Source organism: Phyllobates terribilis, unplaced genomic scaffold (genome assembly GCF_046119375.1).
Source record: "Phyllobates terribilis strain yellow unplaced genomic scaffold, ASM4611937v1 Scaffold_2__4_contigs__length_985480577, whole genome shotgun sequence".
Classification (NCBI taxonomy): Eukaryota; Metazoa; Chordata; class Amphibia; order Anura; family Dendrobatidae; genus Phyllobates; species Phyllobates terribilis.
In genome coordinates, this window is record NW_027362762.1 from 293,744,703 (window position 1) to 293,758,629 (window position 13,927).

The window sequence follows — 13,927 nt, forward strand, 5'->3', positions numbered from 1 at the left end:
AACGTTGACTATGGGGTTAGTAATGGGGGTGTCTTATAGATGCCTCTCCATTACTAACCTGGGCTTGATGTCAGCTGCCATTATAAGCTGACATCAACCCCAACCCTATTACCCCACTGCCACCGCTACAGGGCTGTGGGAAGAGCGAGGCTAAGTGGCAGAATTGGCGCATCCTATGGATGCGCCATTTCTGGGGCGGCTGACGGTTGGTGTTTCTAGCCTGGGAGGGGCCAATATTCATGGCACCCTTCCTGGGCTATTAATATCAGCCCCCAGCTGTCTGCCTAGCCTTTGCTAGCTATTAAAATAGGGGGGACCCCACGTCATTTTTTTTGGGGTCCCCCATTTTAATAGCTAGTAAAGGCTAGGTATTCAGCTGGGGGCTGATATTAGTAGCCTGGGAAGCTCCGTGGGTATTACCCCCTTCCCAGGCTTCAAACATCTGCCCCAGCCGTCTGCTTAACCTCCGCTAGAGACTAAAATTACAGGGAACCCCACGCCAATTTTTTTTTTTTTAATAAATCCTTTATTTTAACACTAAATGACAAGTACAGTAATCAACACTTTCACTGTACTTCTTATATATGTGACTGACATGTTTCTATGTATCTAATCTATGTGTGATGCTCTATTCTTTCTATTCTAAATTGTCGGGTACTGATGCTGAATTGCAGGCCGGCTTTTTTAAAGAGACGGTGCATGAAAACACTATTATTTTTTTAAATAAATCCTTTAACACTAAATGACAAGTACAGTAAGCTGAGCGCTGCCATCCAGCTTGTCATCCTTCAGAGACACTGCAGAGCGCAGGCACTATGGGAACTTCCGATTCCGGTATTCGATATTCTAAAAGTATCGGAACTCCGATACCGCGAATATCGGTCGATACCCGATATTTCAGTATCGGAATGCTCAACACTACTCCTAATAAAACAGACAGGGAAATGTATTATGTCAGGCAGGGAAATGAGTTATCCCAGTTACGAGCCCCTGCTGTGTCATCTATATACTCACTTATCATATGTGACCTATACCCCCCCCCCATCCCCTGCCTAGGAGCTGTAGTATGTGCTGACCATGAACTGGAGCAGCTCTGCATGGATGGACACAGCCTTTACACAGTACACAGTACACAGCAGGGGCACATTTATAAGATTATCTCAGCACTGAAACAACATCCAATTGTGAAACTTATTATTATTCCAAGATCTATTAATTAAAATGTACTTTGTCCGGGGGAAACCCCTTTATGTTATTGAAAATCAAAGCAAAAAATCTGAGTAACTATTATAGGTAACAATAATGCATGTGGATATAATGAGTAAATGTAACAGACGTGATGAAATAGCTTTGTTTATGTCTTCATTGCATTTTTAAGCTATTTTTCCCTTTGTGAACTGCAGAAAAATAAACCTGTTTCTCCAGAATAGGTCACATGTTGTTGACATACTATTATGTTTTTTTTTATTTTAAATATATGGTAACTTGGCGAATACTTAGTACAAGACATATCATTCACATATGACATCAAAACAATAAATTATTAAATTGTTTGAATGTCTAATAACTACATGGGAAAATCAAGTTTTAGTTAACAGGCTGCAAGGGTTAAAAAAGGTTCCCATCTTATTATGTGGTACAATATCAAAGTTTGCTATTAATATTGAGTAATACTATGCATCAAATTTTATGTTATTGTATATGTTATTGTATTTTATTTGTTCAAAACAAGATTCAGAGGAAAATGTTAATAAAAGGGCATTTACAATAATATCTCTATTTTACTAACCGTGATGCATTTGAAAACCTGAACAATAATGTTACCCTGGGGAGACACTTTTTTGTACATTCGACTCCCAACGATAAATACAACTGTGGGAAATTTAGGAGAGAAAGATAAAGTTACCATCAAAATATCTACATTGCATGACATGATGAGTATTACCAATGAGTATTCTTCGGTGGGGACCAATAATTCTTATGAACACTAAGAAATGTTCTCCAGTATTTTATTGCCTAAAGCCCCCGTCTCACATAGCGAGATAGCTAGCGAGATCGCTGCTGAGTCAAGGCTTTGGTGACGCAACAGTGACCTCACCTGCGATGTCGCTATGTGTGACACTTTGCAGCGATCAGGCCCCTGCTGTGAGGTCGCTGATCGCTGCAATGTGTCCTGGACCATTTTTTGGTCTTTGCCCTCCTGCTGGTCAGCACACATCGCCGTGTGTGACCAGCGGGAGCAGCGATCAGGCTGGTAACCATGATAAACAGTGGGTTACTAGGGGCACACGCGCACTTAGTAACCCGCTGTTTATCATGGTTACCACTCTGCTACGGTGAGTGGTAACCTCCCGCTCACCGTAGCAGGCTCGTAACCATGATAAACAGCGGGTTACTAGGTGCGCGTGTGCCCCTAGTAACCCAATGTTTACCATGGTTACCAGCCTGCTCCTGCTTCAGCAGGCTGGTAACCAGGAGCAGGACATCGTGGAAAGATTCTTTCCACGATGTCGCTGCTCCCCTGATCGTTGGTGAGCCTGTCTGTTTGACAGCTCACCAGCGATCACATAGCGACGCAGCAACGATCACTGACAGGTCGTATCATTGTCGGGATCGCTGTAGCGTCGCTAAGTGTGACGGGGCCTTAAGTTCTCACCTAATGCAGTTAAAGAGGATGTGTCACCAGGTCAAAAGGGGACAGTTTTTGCTTCTACTTTATTCCGCTACTCTCCTACCTTGCGTGTTCCTTTTTTTTTTTTTAGATCCTCCATACGGCTCCAGTGATATGAGCCTTTTTATTTAGTGCAAATTTTTATAGTCTTTACCAAAAGAGCATGGATCACAGAGTAATAATGCAGAGCCGCTAAAAACTGCTCCCCAGAGAACCCCAGAGAAATAAAGGGCCCACATCTCTGGAACCGTATGGCCGATTTAAAAATGGAAGAAAATACTGAATACTTACAGGAGCAATTAGAATAAAATAAAAGCAAAAAGTAGTCGTTTTAGACCAAGTGACAGGTCGTCTTTAAACTGAGGTGTAGTGTGGCATTTAAAAAAATATTTCAAAGTGTGGGATTTCTTGTTTTCAGGTTAGACCTTCATAGCATGTAACTGTTATGACCTATCTACTGGGCGTGCCTGTTAGCATCCATCCATATATACAGTATCAATGATTTCAATAAACTTACCTAGAGCAACCACCATTAGAGCAGCAGGCACACCAAAGGCCAGAGGATAGCACTTTTGCTGAGTGTGAATACCACATTCCTGACCTGAAAATGACAATAAGAAATGTCAATGATCTTCATGTTCGCTTACTCATATTACTTATAATAAAATATATCTGCCATGAAATGTTACGTGCTTCAAACAGCATATTGATAGATATTTTCAGGCTTAATGGAAGCTGTTTCTCTAAATTACAATGTAGAACAACCTATAGAGGTCAAGATTTAAAATATAGAAACTTATTTGACTTTTAAAGGGAATCTGTCAGCAAGTTTATGCTATGTAATCTGAGAGCAGTATGATGTAGGGGCAGAGACCCTGATTCCAATGGTGTGTCACTTACTAGGCTGTGTGTTGCTGTTTCAATAAATTCAGTGTTTTATTGCCAGGATATTATCATTACTGGACTAGGTGTATCGTGCCTCCTAGTCAACTGCACTGTATAACCCCACCCCACCAATGATTAGAAGTTTTCTCTCAATGTACAGTGTCCACAGAAAGCAGCCAATCAGTAGTGTGTGTCGGGTTATACAGAGCTCAACAGTGATTGTATTATCACTCAATAACTGCAAAACTTCACGTACACTCTGCCAATGGGACTCTAAATCTGGTGAATAAATCAAAATGTCATCCAAATACACAACCACATTCTTACCAATTAAAGGTCTCAGGATGTCATTAATAAGGTTCTGAAAAAATGCAGGTGCATTGGTAAGACCGAAGGGCATCACCAGATTCTCAAAATGACCTACCAGAGTGTTAAAAGCAGTTTTCCATTCATCACCCTCCTTCACACGTAACAAATTGTATGCCCCTCGGAGATCAATTTTTGAGAACCACTTGGCTCCCACTAACTGGTTAAACAAGTCAGGAATTAACGGCAATGGGTAGGAATTGCGTACGGTAATCTTATTAATTTTACGAAAATCCAGACATGGACGTAAACAGCCGTCCTTTTTTTATAACAAAGAACAACCCGACTGCCACAGGCAACTTAGAAGGTCTAATGTGACCAGCAGCCAGGCTAGTCTCTATGTACTCCTCCACACTATTGACCAAGAAGGAAAGTGATGGGGTGCTACGTCAGATGACCTGGCCTCCACAGTCACCAGACCTGAACCCAATGGTTTGGGGTGAGCTGGACCACAGAGTGAAGGCAAAAGGGCCAACAAGTGCTAAGCATCTCTGGGAACTCCTTCAAGATTGTTGGAAGAGCATTTCCGGTGACTACCTCTTGAAGCTCATCAAGAGAATGCCAAGAGTATGCAAAGCAGTCATCAAAGCAAAAGGTGGCTACTTTGAAGAACCTAGAATATAAGACATATTTTCAGTTGCTTCACACTTTTTTGTTAACTATATAATTCCACATGTGTTAATTCATAGTTTTGATGCCTTCAGTGTAAATGTACAATTTTCGTAGTCAAGAAAATACAGAAAAATCTTTTTATGAGGTGTGTCCAAACTTTTAGTCAGTACTGTATATATATATATATATATATATATATATATATATATATATATATATATATATACAGTGCTGGCCAAAAGTATTGGCACCCCTGCAATTCTGTCAGATAATACTCAGTTTCTTCCTGAAAATGATTGCAATCACAAATTCTTTGGTATTATTCTCTTCATTTAATTTGCTTGCAAGGAAAAAACACAAAAGAGAATGAAGCAAAAATCAAATCATTGATCATTTCACACAAAACTCCAAAAAAGGGCAAAAATATTGGCACCCTCAGCCTAATACTTGGTTGCACAACCTTTAGCCAAAATAACTGCAAACAACCGCTTCCGGTAACCATCAATGAGTTTCTTACAATGCTCTGCTGGAATTGTAGACCATTCTTCTTTGGCAAACTGCTCCAGGTCCCTGATATTTGAAGGGTGCCTTCTCCAAACTGCCATTTTGAGATCTCTCCACAGATGTTCTATGGGATTTAGGTCTGGACTCATTGCTGGCCACCTTAGAAGTCTCCAGTGCTTTCTCTCAAACCATTTTATAGTGCTTTTGGAAGTATGTTTTGGGTCATTGTCTTGCTGGAAGACCCATGACCTCTGAGGGAGACCCAGCTTTCTCACACTGGGCCCTACATTATGCTGCAAAATTTGTTGGTAGTCTTCAGACTTCATAATGCCATGCACACGGTCAAGCAGTCCAGTGCCAGAGGCAGCAAAGCAACCCCAAAACATCAGGGAGTCTCCACCATGTTTGACAGTAGGGACCGTGTTCTTTTCTTTGAATGCCTCTTTTTTTTTTCCTGTACACTCTATGATGATGCTTTTTCCCAAAAAGCTCTACTTTTGTCTCATCTGACCAGAGAACATTCTTCCAAAACGTTTTAGGCTTTCTCAGGTAAGTTTTGGCAAACTCCAGCCTGGCTTTTTTATGTCTCGGGGTAAGAAGTGGGGTCTTCCTGGGTATCCTACCATACAGTCCCTTTTCATTCAGACACCGACAGATAGTACGGGTTGACACTGTTATACCCTCGGACTGCAGGGCAGCTTGAACTTGTTTGGATGTTAGTCGAGGTTCTTTATCCACCATCCGCACAATCTTGCGTTGAAATCTCTCGTCAATTTTTCTTTTCCGTCCACATCTAGGGAGGTTAGCCACAGTGCCATGGGCTTTAAACTTCTTGATGACACTGCGCACGGAAGACACAGGAACATTCAGGTCTTTGGAGATGGACTTGTAGCCTTGAGATTGCTCATGCTTCCTCACAATTTGGTTTCTCAAGTCCTCAGACAGTTCTTTGGTCTTCTTTCTTTTCTCCATGCTCAATGTGGTACACACAAGGACACAAGACAGAGGTTGAGTCAACTTTAATCCATGTTAACTGGCTGCAAGTGTGATTTAGTTATTGCCAACACCTGTTAGGTGCCACAGGTAAGTTACAGGTGCTGTTAATTACACGAATTAGAGAAGCATCACATGATTTTTCAAAGGGTGCCAATACTTTTGTCCACCCCCTTTTTTAGGTTTGGTGTGGAATTATATCCAATTTGGCTTTAGGACAATTCTTTTTGTGTTTTTTTCATTGAAGACAAATTAAATGAAGAGAATAATACTAAAGAATTTGTGATTGCAATCATTTTCAGGAAGAAACTGAGTATTATTTGACAGAATTGCAGGGGTGCCAATACTTTTGGCCAGCACTGTATATACTGCTAAAAAAATAAAGGGAACACTCAAATAACACATCCTAGATCTGTATGAATTAAATATTCTCATTGAATACTTCGTTCCGTATAAAGTTGAATGTGCTGACAACAAAATTACACAAAAATCATCAATGGAAATCAAATTTATTAACCAATAGAGGCCTGCATTTGGAGTCACCCCCAAAATTAAAATGGAAAAACACACTACAGGCTGATCCAACTTTGATGTAATGTCCTTAAAACAAGTCAAAATGAGGCTCAGCATTGTGTGTGGCCTCCACGTGCCTGTATGACCTCCCTACAACGCCTGGGCATGCTCCTGATGAGGTTGCAGATGGTCTTCTGTGGGATCTCTTCCCAGACCTGGACTAAAGCGTCCGCCAACTCCTGGACAGTCTGTGGTGCAACTGGACGTTGGTGGATGGAGCGAGACATGATGTCCCAGATGTGCTCAATCGGATTCAGGTTTGGGGAACGGGCGGGCCAGTCCATAGATTCAATGCCTTCATCTTGCAGGAACTGCTGACACACTCCAGCCACATGAGGTCTGGCATTGTCCTGCATTAGGAGGAACCCAGGGCCAACCCCACCAGCATATGGTCTCACAAGGGGTCTGAGGATCTCATCTCTGTACCTAATGGCAGTCAGCCTACCTCTGGCGAGCACATGGCGGGCTGTGCGACCCTCCAAAGAAATGCCACCCCACACCATTACTGACCCACTTCCAAACCGGTCATGCTGAAGGATGTTTCAGGCAGCAGATCGCTCTCCACGGCGTCTCCAGACTCTGTCACGTCTGTCACATATGCTCAGTGTGAACCTGCTTTCATCTGTGAAGAGCACAGGACGCCAGTGGCGACTTTGCCAATCCTGGTGTTCTGTGGCAAATGCCAAGCGTCCTGCACGGTGTTGGGCTGTGAGCACAACCCCCATCTGTGGATGTCAGGCCCTCTTACCACCCCCATGGAGTCGGTTTCTAACCGTTTGTGCAGACACATGCACATTTGTGGTCTGGGAATCATTTTACAGGGCTCTGGCAGTACTCCTCCTGTTCCTCCTTGCACAAACGCAGAGGTAGCGGTCCTGCTGCTGGGTTGTTGCCCTCCTACGGCCCCCTCCACATATTCTGGTTTACTGGCCTGTCTCCTGGTAGCACCTTCAGCCACTGGACACTACACTGACAGACACAGCAAACCTTCTTGCCACAGCTTGCATTGATGTGCCATCCTGGATGAGTTGCACTACCTGAGCAACTTCTGTGGGTTGTAGAGTCCGTCTCATAATACCACGAGTGTGAAAGCACAACCAACATTCAAAAGTGACCAAAACATCAGCCAGAAATCATTGGTACTGAGATGTGGTCTGTGGTCCCCACCTGCAGAACCACTCCTTTATTGAGTGTGTCTTGATAATAGCCAATAATTTCCATCTATTGTCTATTCCATTTGCACAACAGCATGTTAAATTGATTGTCAATCAGTGTTGCTTCCTAAGTGGACAGTTTGATTTCACAGAAGTTTGATTTACTTGGAGTTATATTCTGTTGTTTAAGTGTTCCATTTATTTTTTTGAGCAGTGTGTATAGCTCCTGCCCTGAACCATCATATAGCTGGGTGGATGGAGTCCTCTTTTCTTTAGTCAAAATTGCTTGTCTTTGTATTCTCGTTCATGCTTATACTATCATATGTAAGGTTGTAGTCTTGTACATTGTATTGTGGATATTTACTGTATTTATTCACTTTATTCCTGTTGTGTATGTAACAACAACATATTCAGTAGTGCTGTACAGAGATCAGCCATAATGTTGCTGTCAGGAAAACGACACCCACTCTTGGGTCCGACCTTGCAGCTCTCTGGCGCCCCCTTATCCTGCTGGTCAAACCCGGTATTGACCGAGGATAAGCACGGGTGCAGCTGCTCTAGTTTATATCGACTATTGCGGCACATGATGTGACAGGACGTATATATACCACCAGTTCCTTCCAGGAACGTATATATACCTCCGACCAGCCACCCTCAAACCACAATATCACATAAATACTGGTATACTGCCACCACCGATCGCTTAACAGGTGGATCGGGTACCTGGTAGGTAACGTGAAATAGCGGGTGAGGAACGTGTTTGCTCGACAAAGGACAAGAAGACGAAACTGGTAAATAATTATGATTTACTCCCAAAGGGGGGCAGTGTTTACAAAATATATACAAGATATTATAAAGGAGACAATTTACATGTATGCATAAAACAGTTATTAAAATAAAAGGGATAAGTAATAGCAAAACCTGTGCCACGTAGTGATGGTCTCAGATTCTGTGGGGGGGACGGCTCCCCGTAAATTAGATTTGATTCCTCCACGCAGCGTGTTGTGCATGCGTCGACGTCCCTGGTTGGAATGACTTGAAAAATGGCCGATCTGGTTTTTAGCAAGCAGCCAAAACTCTGGGAGACACCCATTATTTACCTCACAAGGGGGCTCGGTTTTGCGAGCCCACCCAGCTGCAGAAGACCTAAAAAATCCTTCAGATTTCATATCTTGGTGTGGGGGGGTCCCACATCCAAGAGGGAGACATCATCTTGACCGTCACCAATATTCATGAAGATAGATATCAAATATGAAATTGCTATGACGCTCAGAAGCTCAGAATTCATTATCTCAGTTCCCGGTCATTCCTCAGTTATGCAAGTTATACTATTGTAATGGGAAAAAGGTGATCATTCCAAAAAAGTGGTCCCGATGTTTCTGTCAGACCTGTGCGTTATTAAATTCTACATTAACTGTACAAGCCTTTAAACAATGGGAATTTTGGAGAGAATAATCTACTTTGAGCTAGAAGCTGCGCTACACTGAGGGTTTACGACGCTAATAAAAATTCTTAGAGTGGGGGCCAGCACTGCAGTTCTATGTCTTCTTACAAACGGATAGGGGGTGGGGGTTTTCTTTTTTAAAACATCTCTCATTTTTAAAATCTCAGGCAGAAATACCTTTTGCCTGACACCTCCCCCTTTTAGACTGCGCTATGGAGGTAGGCCCTTCTGGTACTCCTCCAAGCGTATGTCTGGAGACTCCCCTCGCCGGGACAACCCATCGGCATTGCCATGCTCGCTGCCTTTGCGGTGTTGAACGGTAAAGTCGTACTGCTGGAGCATGAGGCTCCAGCGTAACAACCTTCCATTGGCAGCGGACATGGTGTGCAGCCAACTCAGGGGGTTGTGGTCAGTCATGACAGTGAAGGGGCGCCCGTACAAGTAAGGCTGTAAGCGGTTGAGGGCCCATACAATGGCCAGGCACTCCTTCTCTATGGTGGAATAGGCCACTTCCCTCAGCAGCAGTTTCCGGCTTAGGTACAACACGGGGTGTTCTTGGTTCCCCGAGTTGACCTGGCTGAGTACAGCACCGAGGCCAAACTCACTGGCGTCGGTCTGTACTAAGAGTGGCCGCGTGCCGTCGACCGCCTTTAGCACAGGGGATCTGCTCAAGGCAGTCTTCAACGCCCTAAAGGCCACCTTGCATTCATCTGTCCATTTGACGAAATGGGGTAGGCTCTTCCTGGTGAGGTCTGTCAAGGGCTTCGCAAGGCTACTATAGTCCTGTACAAAGCATCTATAGTACCCTGCGGTGCCCAAGAAGGACTGCACCTGCTTCTTGGTCCTGGGGGTGGGCCAGGACACGATAGCGTCCACCTTTCCAGGCTCTGGCTTCAGAGTACCCCCACCTACCCGGTGCCCCAGTTAGTGGACCTCGTTCATGCTCATCTGGCACTTTCCCGGCTTGATGGTCAAGCCCGCCTGGTGAATGCGCCCGAGCACCTGCTGCAGATGCTCGAGGTGATCCTCCCAGGTGGGACTGAAGATGGCAATGTCATCCAGGTACGCCACTGCGTACCTCTCCAGTCCCTGGAGCAGGTGGTTGACCATTCGCTGGAACGTGGCAGGGGCATTTTTCATGACGAAGGGCATGACCGTGGATTCATACAATCCGAAGGGGGTGATAAAAGCGGACTTCTCCTGGGCCCCGGGGCTCAAGGGAATCTGCCAATATCCCCGACTCAAATCCATAATGGAGAGATAGCTCGCACTGGCTAACCGCTCCAGCAGCTCCTCAATGCGTGGCATTGGTTGTGCATCAGAGGCTGTGATAGCGTTGAGCCCCCTGTAGTCCACACAGAACCGGGTGGTCCGGTCCTTCTTTGGCACCAGGACTACAGGTGAGGCCCACGCGCTCTTGGACCGCTTAATCACCCCCAACTGCAGCATCTCTTCGACCTCCTGGCTCATGACATGCTGCACCTCGTCGGAGATTCGATAGGCTGTCCGCCGGAGTGGGGCATGATTCCCGGTGTCCACTTCATGGACCGCCACTTCAGTCCTGCCAGGCAGGTTGGTGAACACTGCTTGGAAGGGTTTCAGCACTGCTTGCATCTGAGACCTCTGGTCTGCGGATAGCAAGTCGCTTAGCTCTAGATCCTCTAGGGACCCGCTGGCCTTCGCTTGGGCGAGCATGTCCAAGAGGGGTCATCCTCCCCATCCTCGGGCAGGTTGCAGACCGGTAGGACGCAGGGTCCACGTTCTTGATGAGCCTTCATCATATTAACGTGAAACGCCTTCTGCCTACCCCGCTCGTGGTCAAGTGTGATCACGTAGGTGACCGGGTTGAGCTGTTGGTGAATGACGTACGGGCCTTCCCAGGCCGCCTGAAGCTTGTCCTTTGGTACGGGGACCAGCACCCACACCTTCTGACCCACCTGGTAGGTCCATTCTCGGGCGTTCTGGTTGTACCAATGCTTCTGGTCAGCCTGGGCTTGCGCCATGTTGTCATGCACCAACTGCATCAAGGTCTGCATCTTGTCACAGAAGCGCATGACATACTCCACGATGGACACTCCTGGGGAGCTCGGCTCTTCTTCCCAGAATTCCCTTATCAACCCAAGGGGTCCTCGGACACGCCTGCCATACAGGAGCTCATAGGGGGAGAACCCCGTCGAGGCCTGTGGAACCTCTCTGTAAGCAAATAGCAGGTGTGGGAGGTAACGCTCCCAGTCGCGACCCTGGGTTTCAACCAGCATTTTTAACATCTGTTTGAGGGTACCGTTGAATCGCTCACACAAACCATTAGTCTGTGGGTGATACGCGCTCGATACCAAATGCTGCACCTGCATTTTCTTACATAGAGCCTCCATTAAGCGTGACATGAACTGAGTCCCCTGGTCGGTAAGCATCTCCCTGGGAAATCATACTCGCGAAAAGATGGCCAAGAGGGCGTCCGCCACCTTATCCGCCCTAATTGAGGACAGGGCTACTGCCTCCGGATATCGGGTAGCATAGTCTACCACGGTAAGGATGAAACGTTTTCCAGAGCTGCTGGGCATGGCCAGTGGTCCCACAATGTCCACAGCAATCCTCTGGAAAGGCTCCTCTATCACTGGCAAAGAGATCAGGGGGGCTTTAGGGGCCGGCCCTGACTTTCCCACTCTTTGACACATGGTACAGGAGCGACAGTAGTTCACCACATCTGTCCTCATTTTGGGCCAATAAAAGTGATGAGACAGCCGGGCCTTGGTTTTGCTGACCCCCAAGTGTCCAGCGAGTGGAATTTCATGGGCGATCCGCAACAACTCATCCCTGAATTGGTAGGGGACGACCAGCTGTCTTTCCCTCAGCCACTCCTGTTGGGGTGTACAGGGAACTGTCTCCCGGTACAACCTCCCTTGGTCCCAGAATACCCTCTCCTTATCCGACTCGGAGGTGGGTTTCTCAGCAAGGCTCCTTAACGTCTCCAGGCTAGCATCTGAGTGCAGAGCTGCCTGAAACTCCTGGCTGGAGGAAGCCAGAAGTGAGGTTAAGGCCACGTCCTCACTGGGACCCTCTGGGACCGGCTTTGGGTCCATACATGATCCAGTTATTCCTTTGTCCGAGGAGGGTCCAGAAGGCAGGGCGTTACTTGCGTTCTGGGCACTCTGACTGCGGGTAACAGCGGCTATATAGGCCGTCTCCCCGGGGAATAACACCATCTCATTAGCCTGCGAGGCCATGAGAACTACTTCTCCATCATCCTCCATTACCTCAGGCACAGTGCTACGTATGGGGCAGCTACCATCAGCCAGGTCACCTTCTGTTGTGACACTGGTCGCTGGCACAGCACCACCTGCTTCATGGTCCTCGTGCCTCTCCCCATTACCCTTGGCACTGACCTTTGCTCCTGCTAGGGGATCCTCAGCAACATCACCCCGCAGAGTGACATGGCTGAGTTCTCCTGCACCTTCCAATACAACTTCATCATCATCATCATGTAAAGCATTGACATTCACAGTATCAGCATTAACCTTACCAACCGTATCAGATCTGGGAGGGGTGTTAGGGACATAATAAGCAAGCATCCTCCCCAAATCAGTTCCCAACAAAACATTTGCAGGTAGGTTTTTGGATACTCCCACTTCCTTCACCCCACTCCCCGCACCCCAATCAATAAAAACCCGGGCCATGGGCAAGGGGCATCGGACGCCCCCAATCCCGGTGACAGTCAGGGTCTTTCCCGGAATAAGCTCTTCAGTGAACACCAGTTCAGGTCGGATGAGGGTTCGTTCGGCCCCAGTGTCCTTGAGGCCTACAGTGAGAGTGTCCCCCACCCTGACAGACTGAAAGTTTTCACAGGCCCTCCCAACCGGCCCACCCACCAAAAGAACTGAGGCATTAGGCCCTGGGGCCTTGGATGGGGGGTTCTTCCTCTGCTTTTCTGGGCAAGTGGCGCTGAGATGACCAGTCTGGTTGCAGGAATAACACCTGCGGGCATCAGATGCAGGCAGGGCCTTGGTAACGGGAAAGGCCTCCGGAAGGTCGGCTGGCAGGGGCAGGGATGGTGGTTGATGGCTTACCCCCTTTCCAGCTGGCGACGACCGGCTTCCGCACCTCTGGTCTCCGGTTGGCCTCGTAGGTGTCTGCGATCTGCGCTGCTTTAATGGCATCTGGTGGCTCCCGATCCATCACGAACTGCCGTACCTCAGTCGGACACAGATGCAGGAACTGGTCTTTCACCATCAGATCCTTTAGCTGCTCAAAAGTGGTCGCTGACAGTCCTTGGATCCACTGCTCAAAGTTGGTTCTGAGCCCGTCTACCACATCGCTGTAAGTGTCATGTGGTCCACGTTGGAGGGCTCTGAACTTTTTCCGGTAAACCTCCGGAGTCAGCTGGTACTTTTCTATCAGGGCCTGCTTGACGGCCTCATAGTCTCCATCTTGTTCTCGAGGGAGGGAAGCGAACACCTCCAAGGCTTTTCCTTGGAGCCCTGGAGTTAAATATCTTGCCCATTGGTCGGTGGGCAGCTGATACTGCCTGCAGGCCTTTTCAAAGCCTCGCAGAAATGTGTCCAAGTCCCCATCCTTTTCCATCACAGGGAAGTGCTCAGGACGAGGTTTAAAGTAGTTGGCACTGTTGGACTCACGGGTCTGCGCAGAGGGCGACTCCTTCTGAATCCGGGCTAGCTCCAGCTGGTGTTGTCGGTCAGCTTGTTGCTCAGCAGCCTCTCGGTCAGCTTG

General features: G+C 46.9%; 1 protein-coding gene across 1 annotated transcript in view; it reads right to left on the reverse strand.

Annotated features, from left to right (window-relative positions):
• Nucleotides 1-13,927, reverse strand: part of SLC15A1 (solute carrier family 15 member 1) — a 90,257-nt gene that overhangs the window by 49,193 nt on the left and 27,137 nt on the right. The window contains exons 8-9 of the mRNA XM_073664195.1: nucleotides 3,189-3,272; nucleotides 1,790-1,872 (exon numbers count right to left, since the gene is read on the reverse strand). Of these exons, the coding sequence (XP_073520296.1) occupies nucleotides 1,790-1,872; nucleotides 3,189-3,272 (167 nt within the window). The remainder of the gene's footprint in view (nucleotides 1-1,789; nucleotides 1,873-3,188; nucleotides 3,273-13,927) is intronic.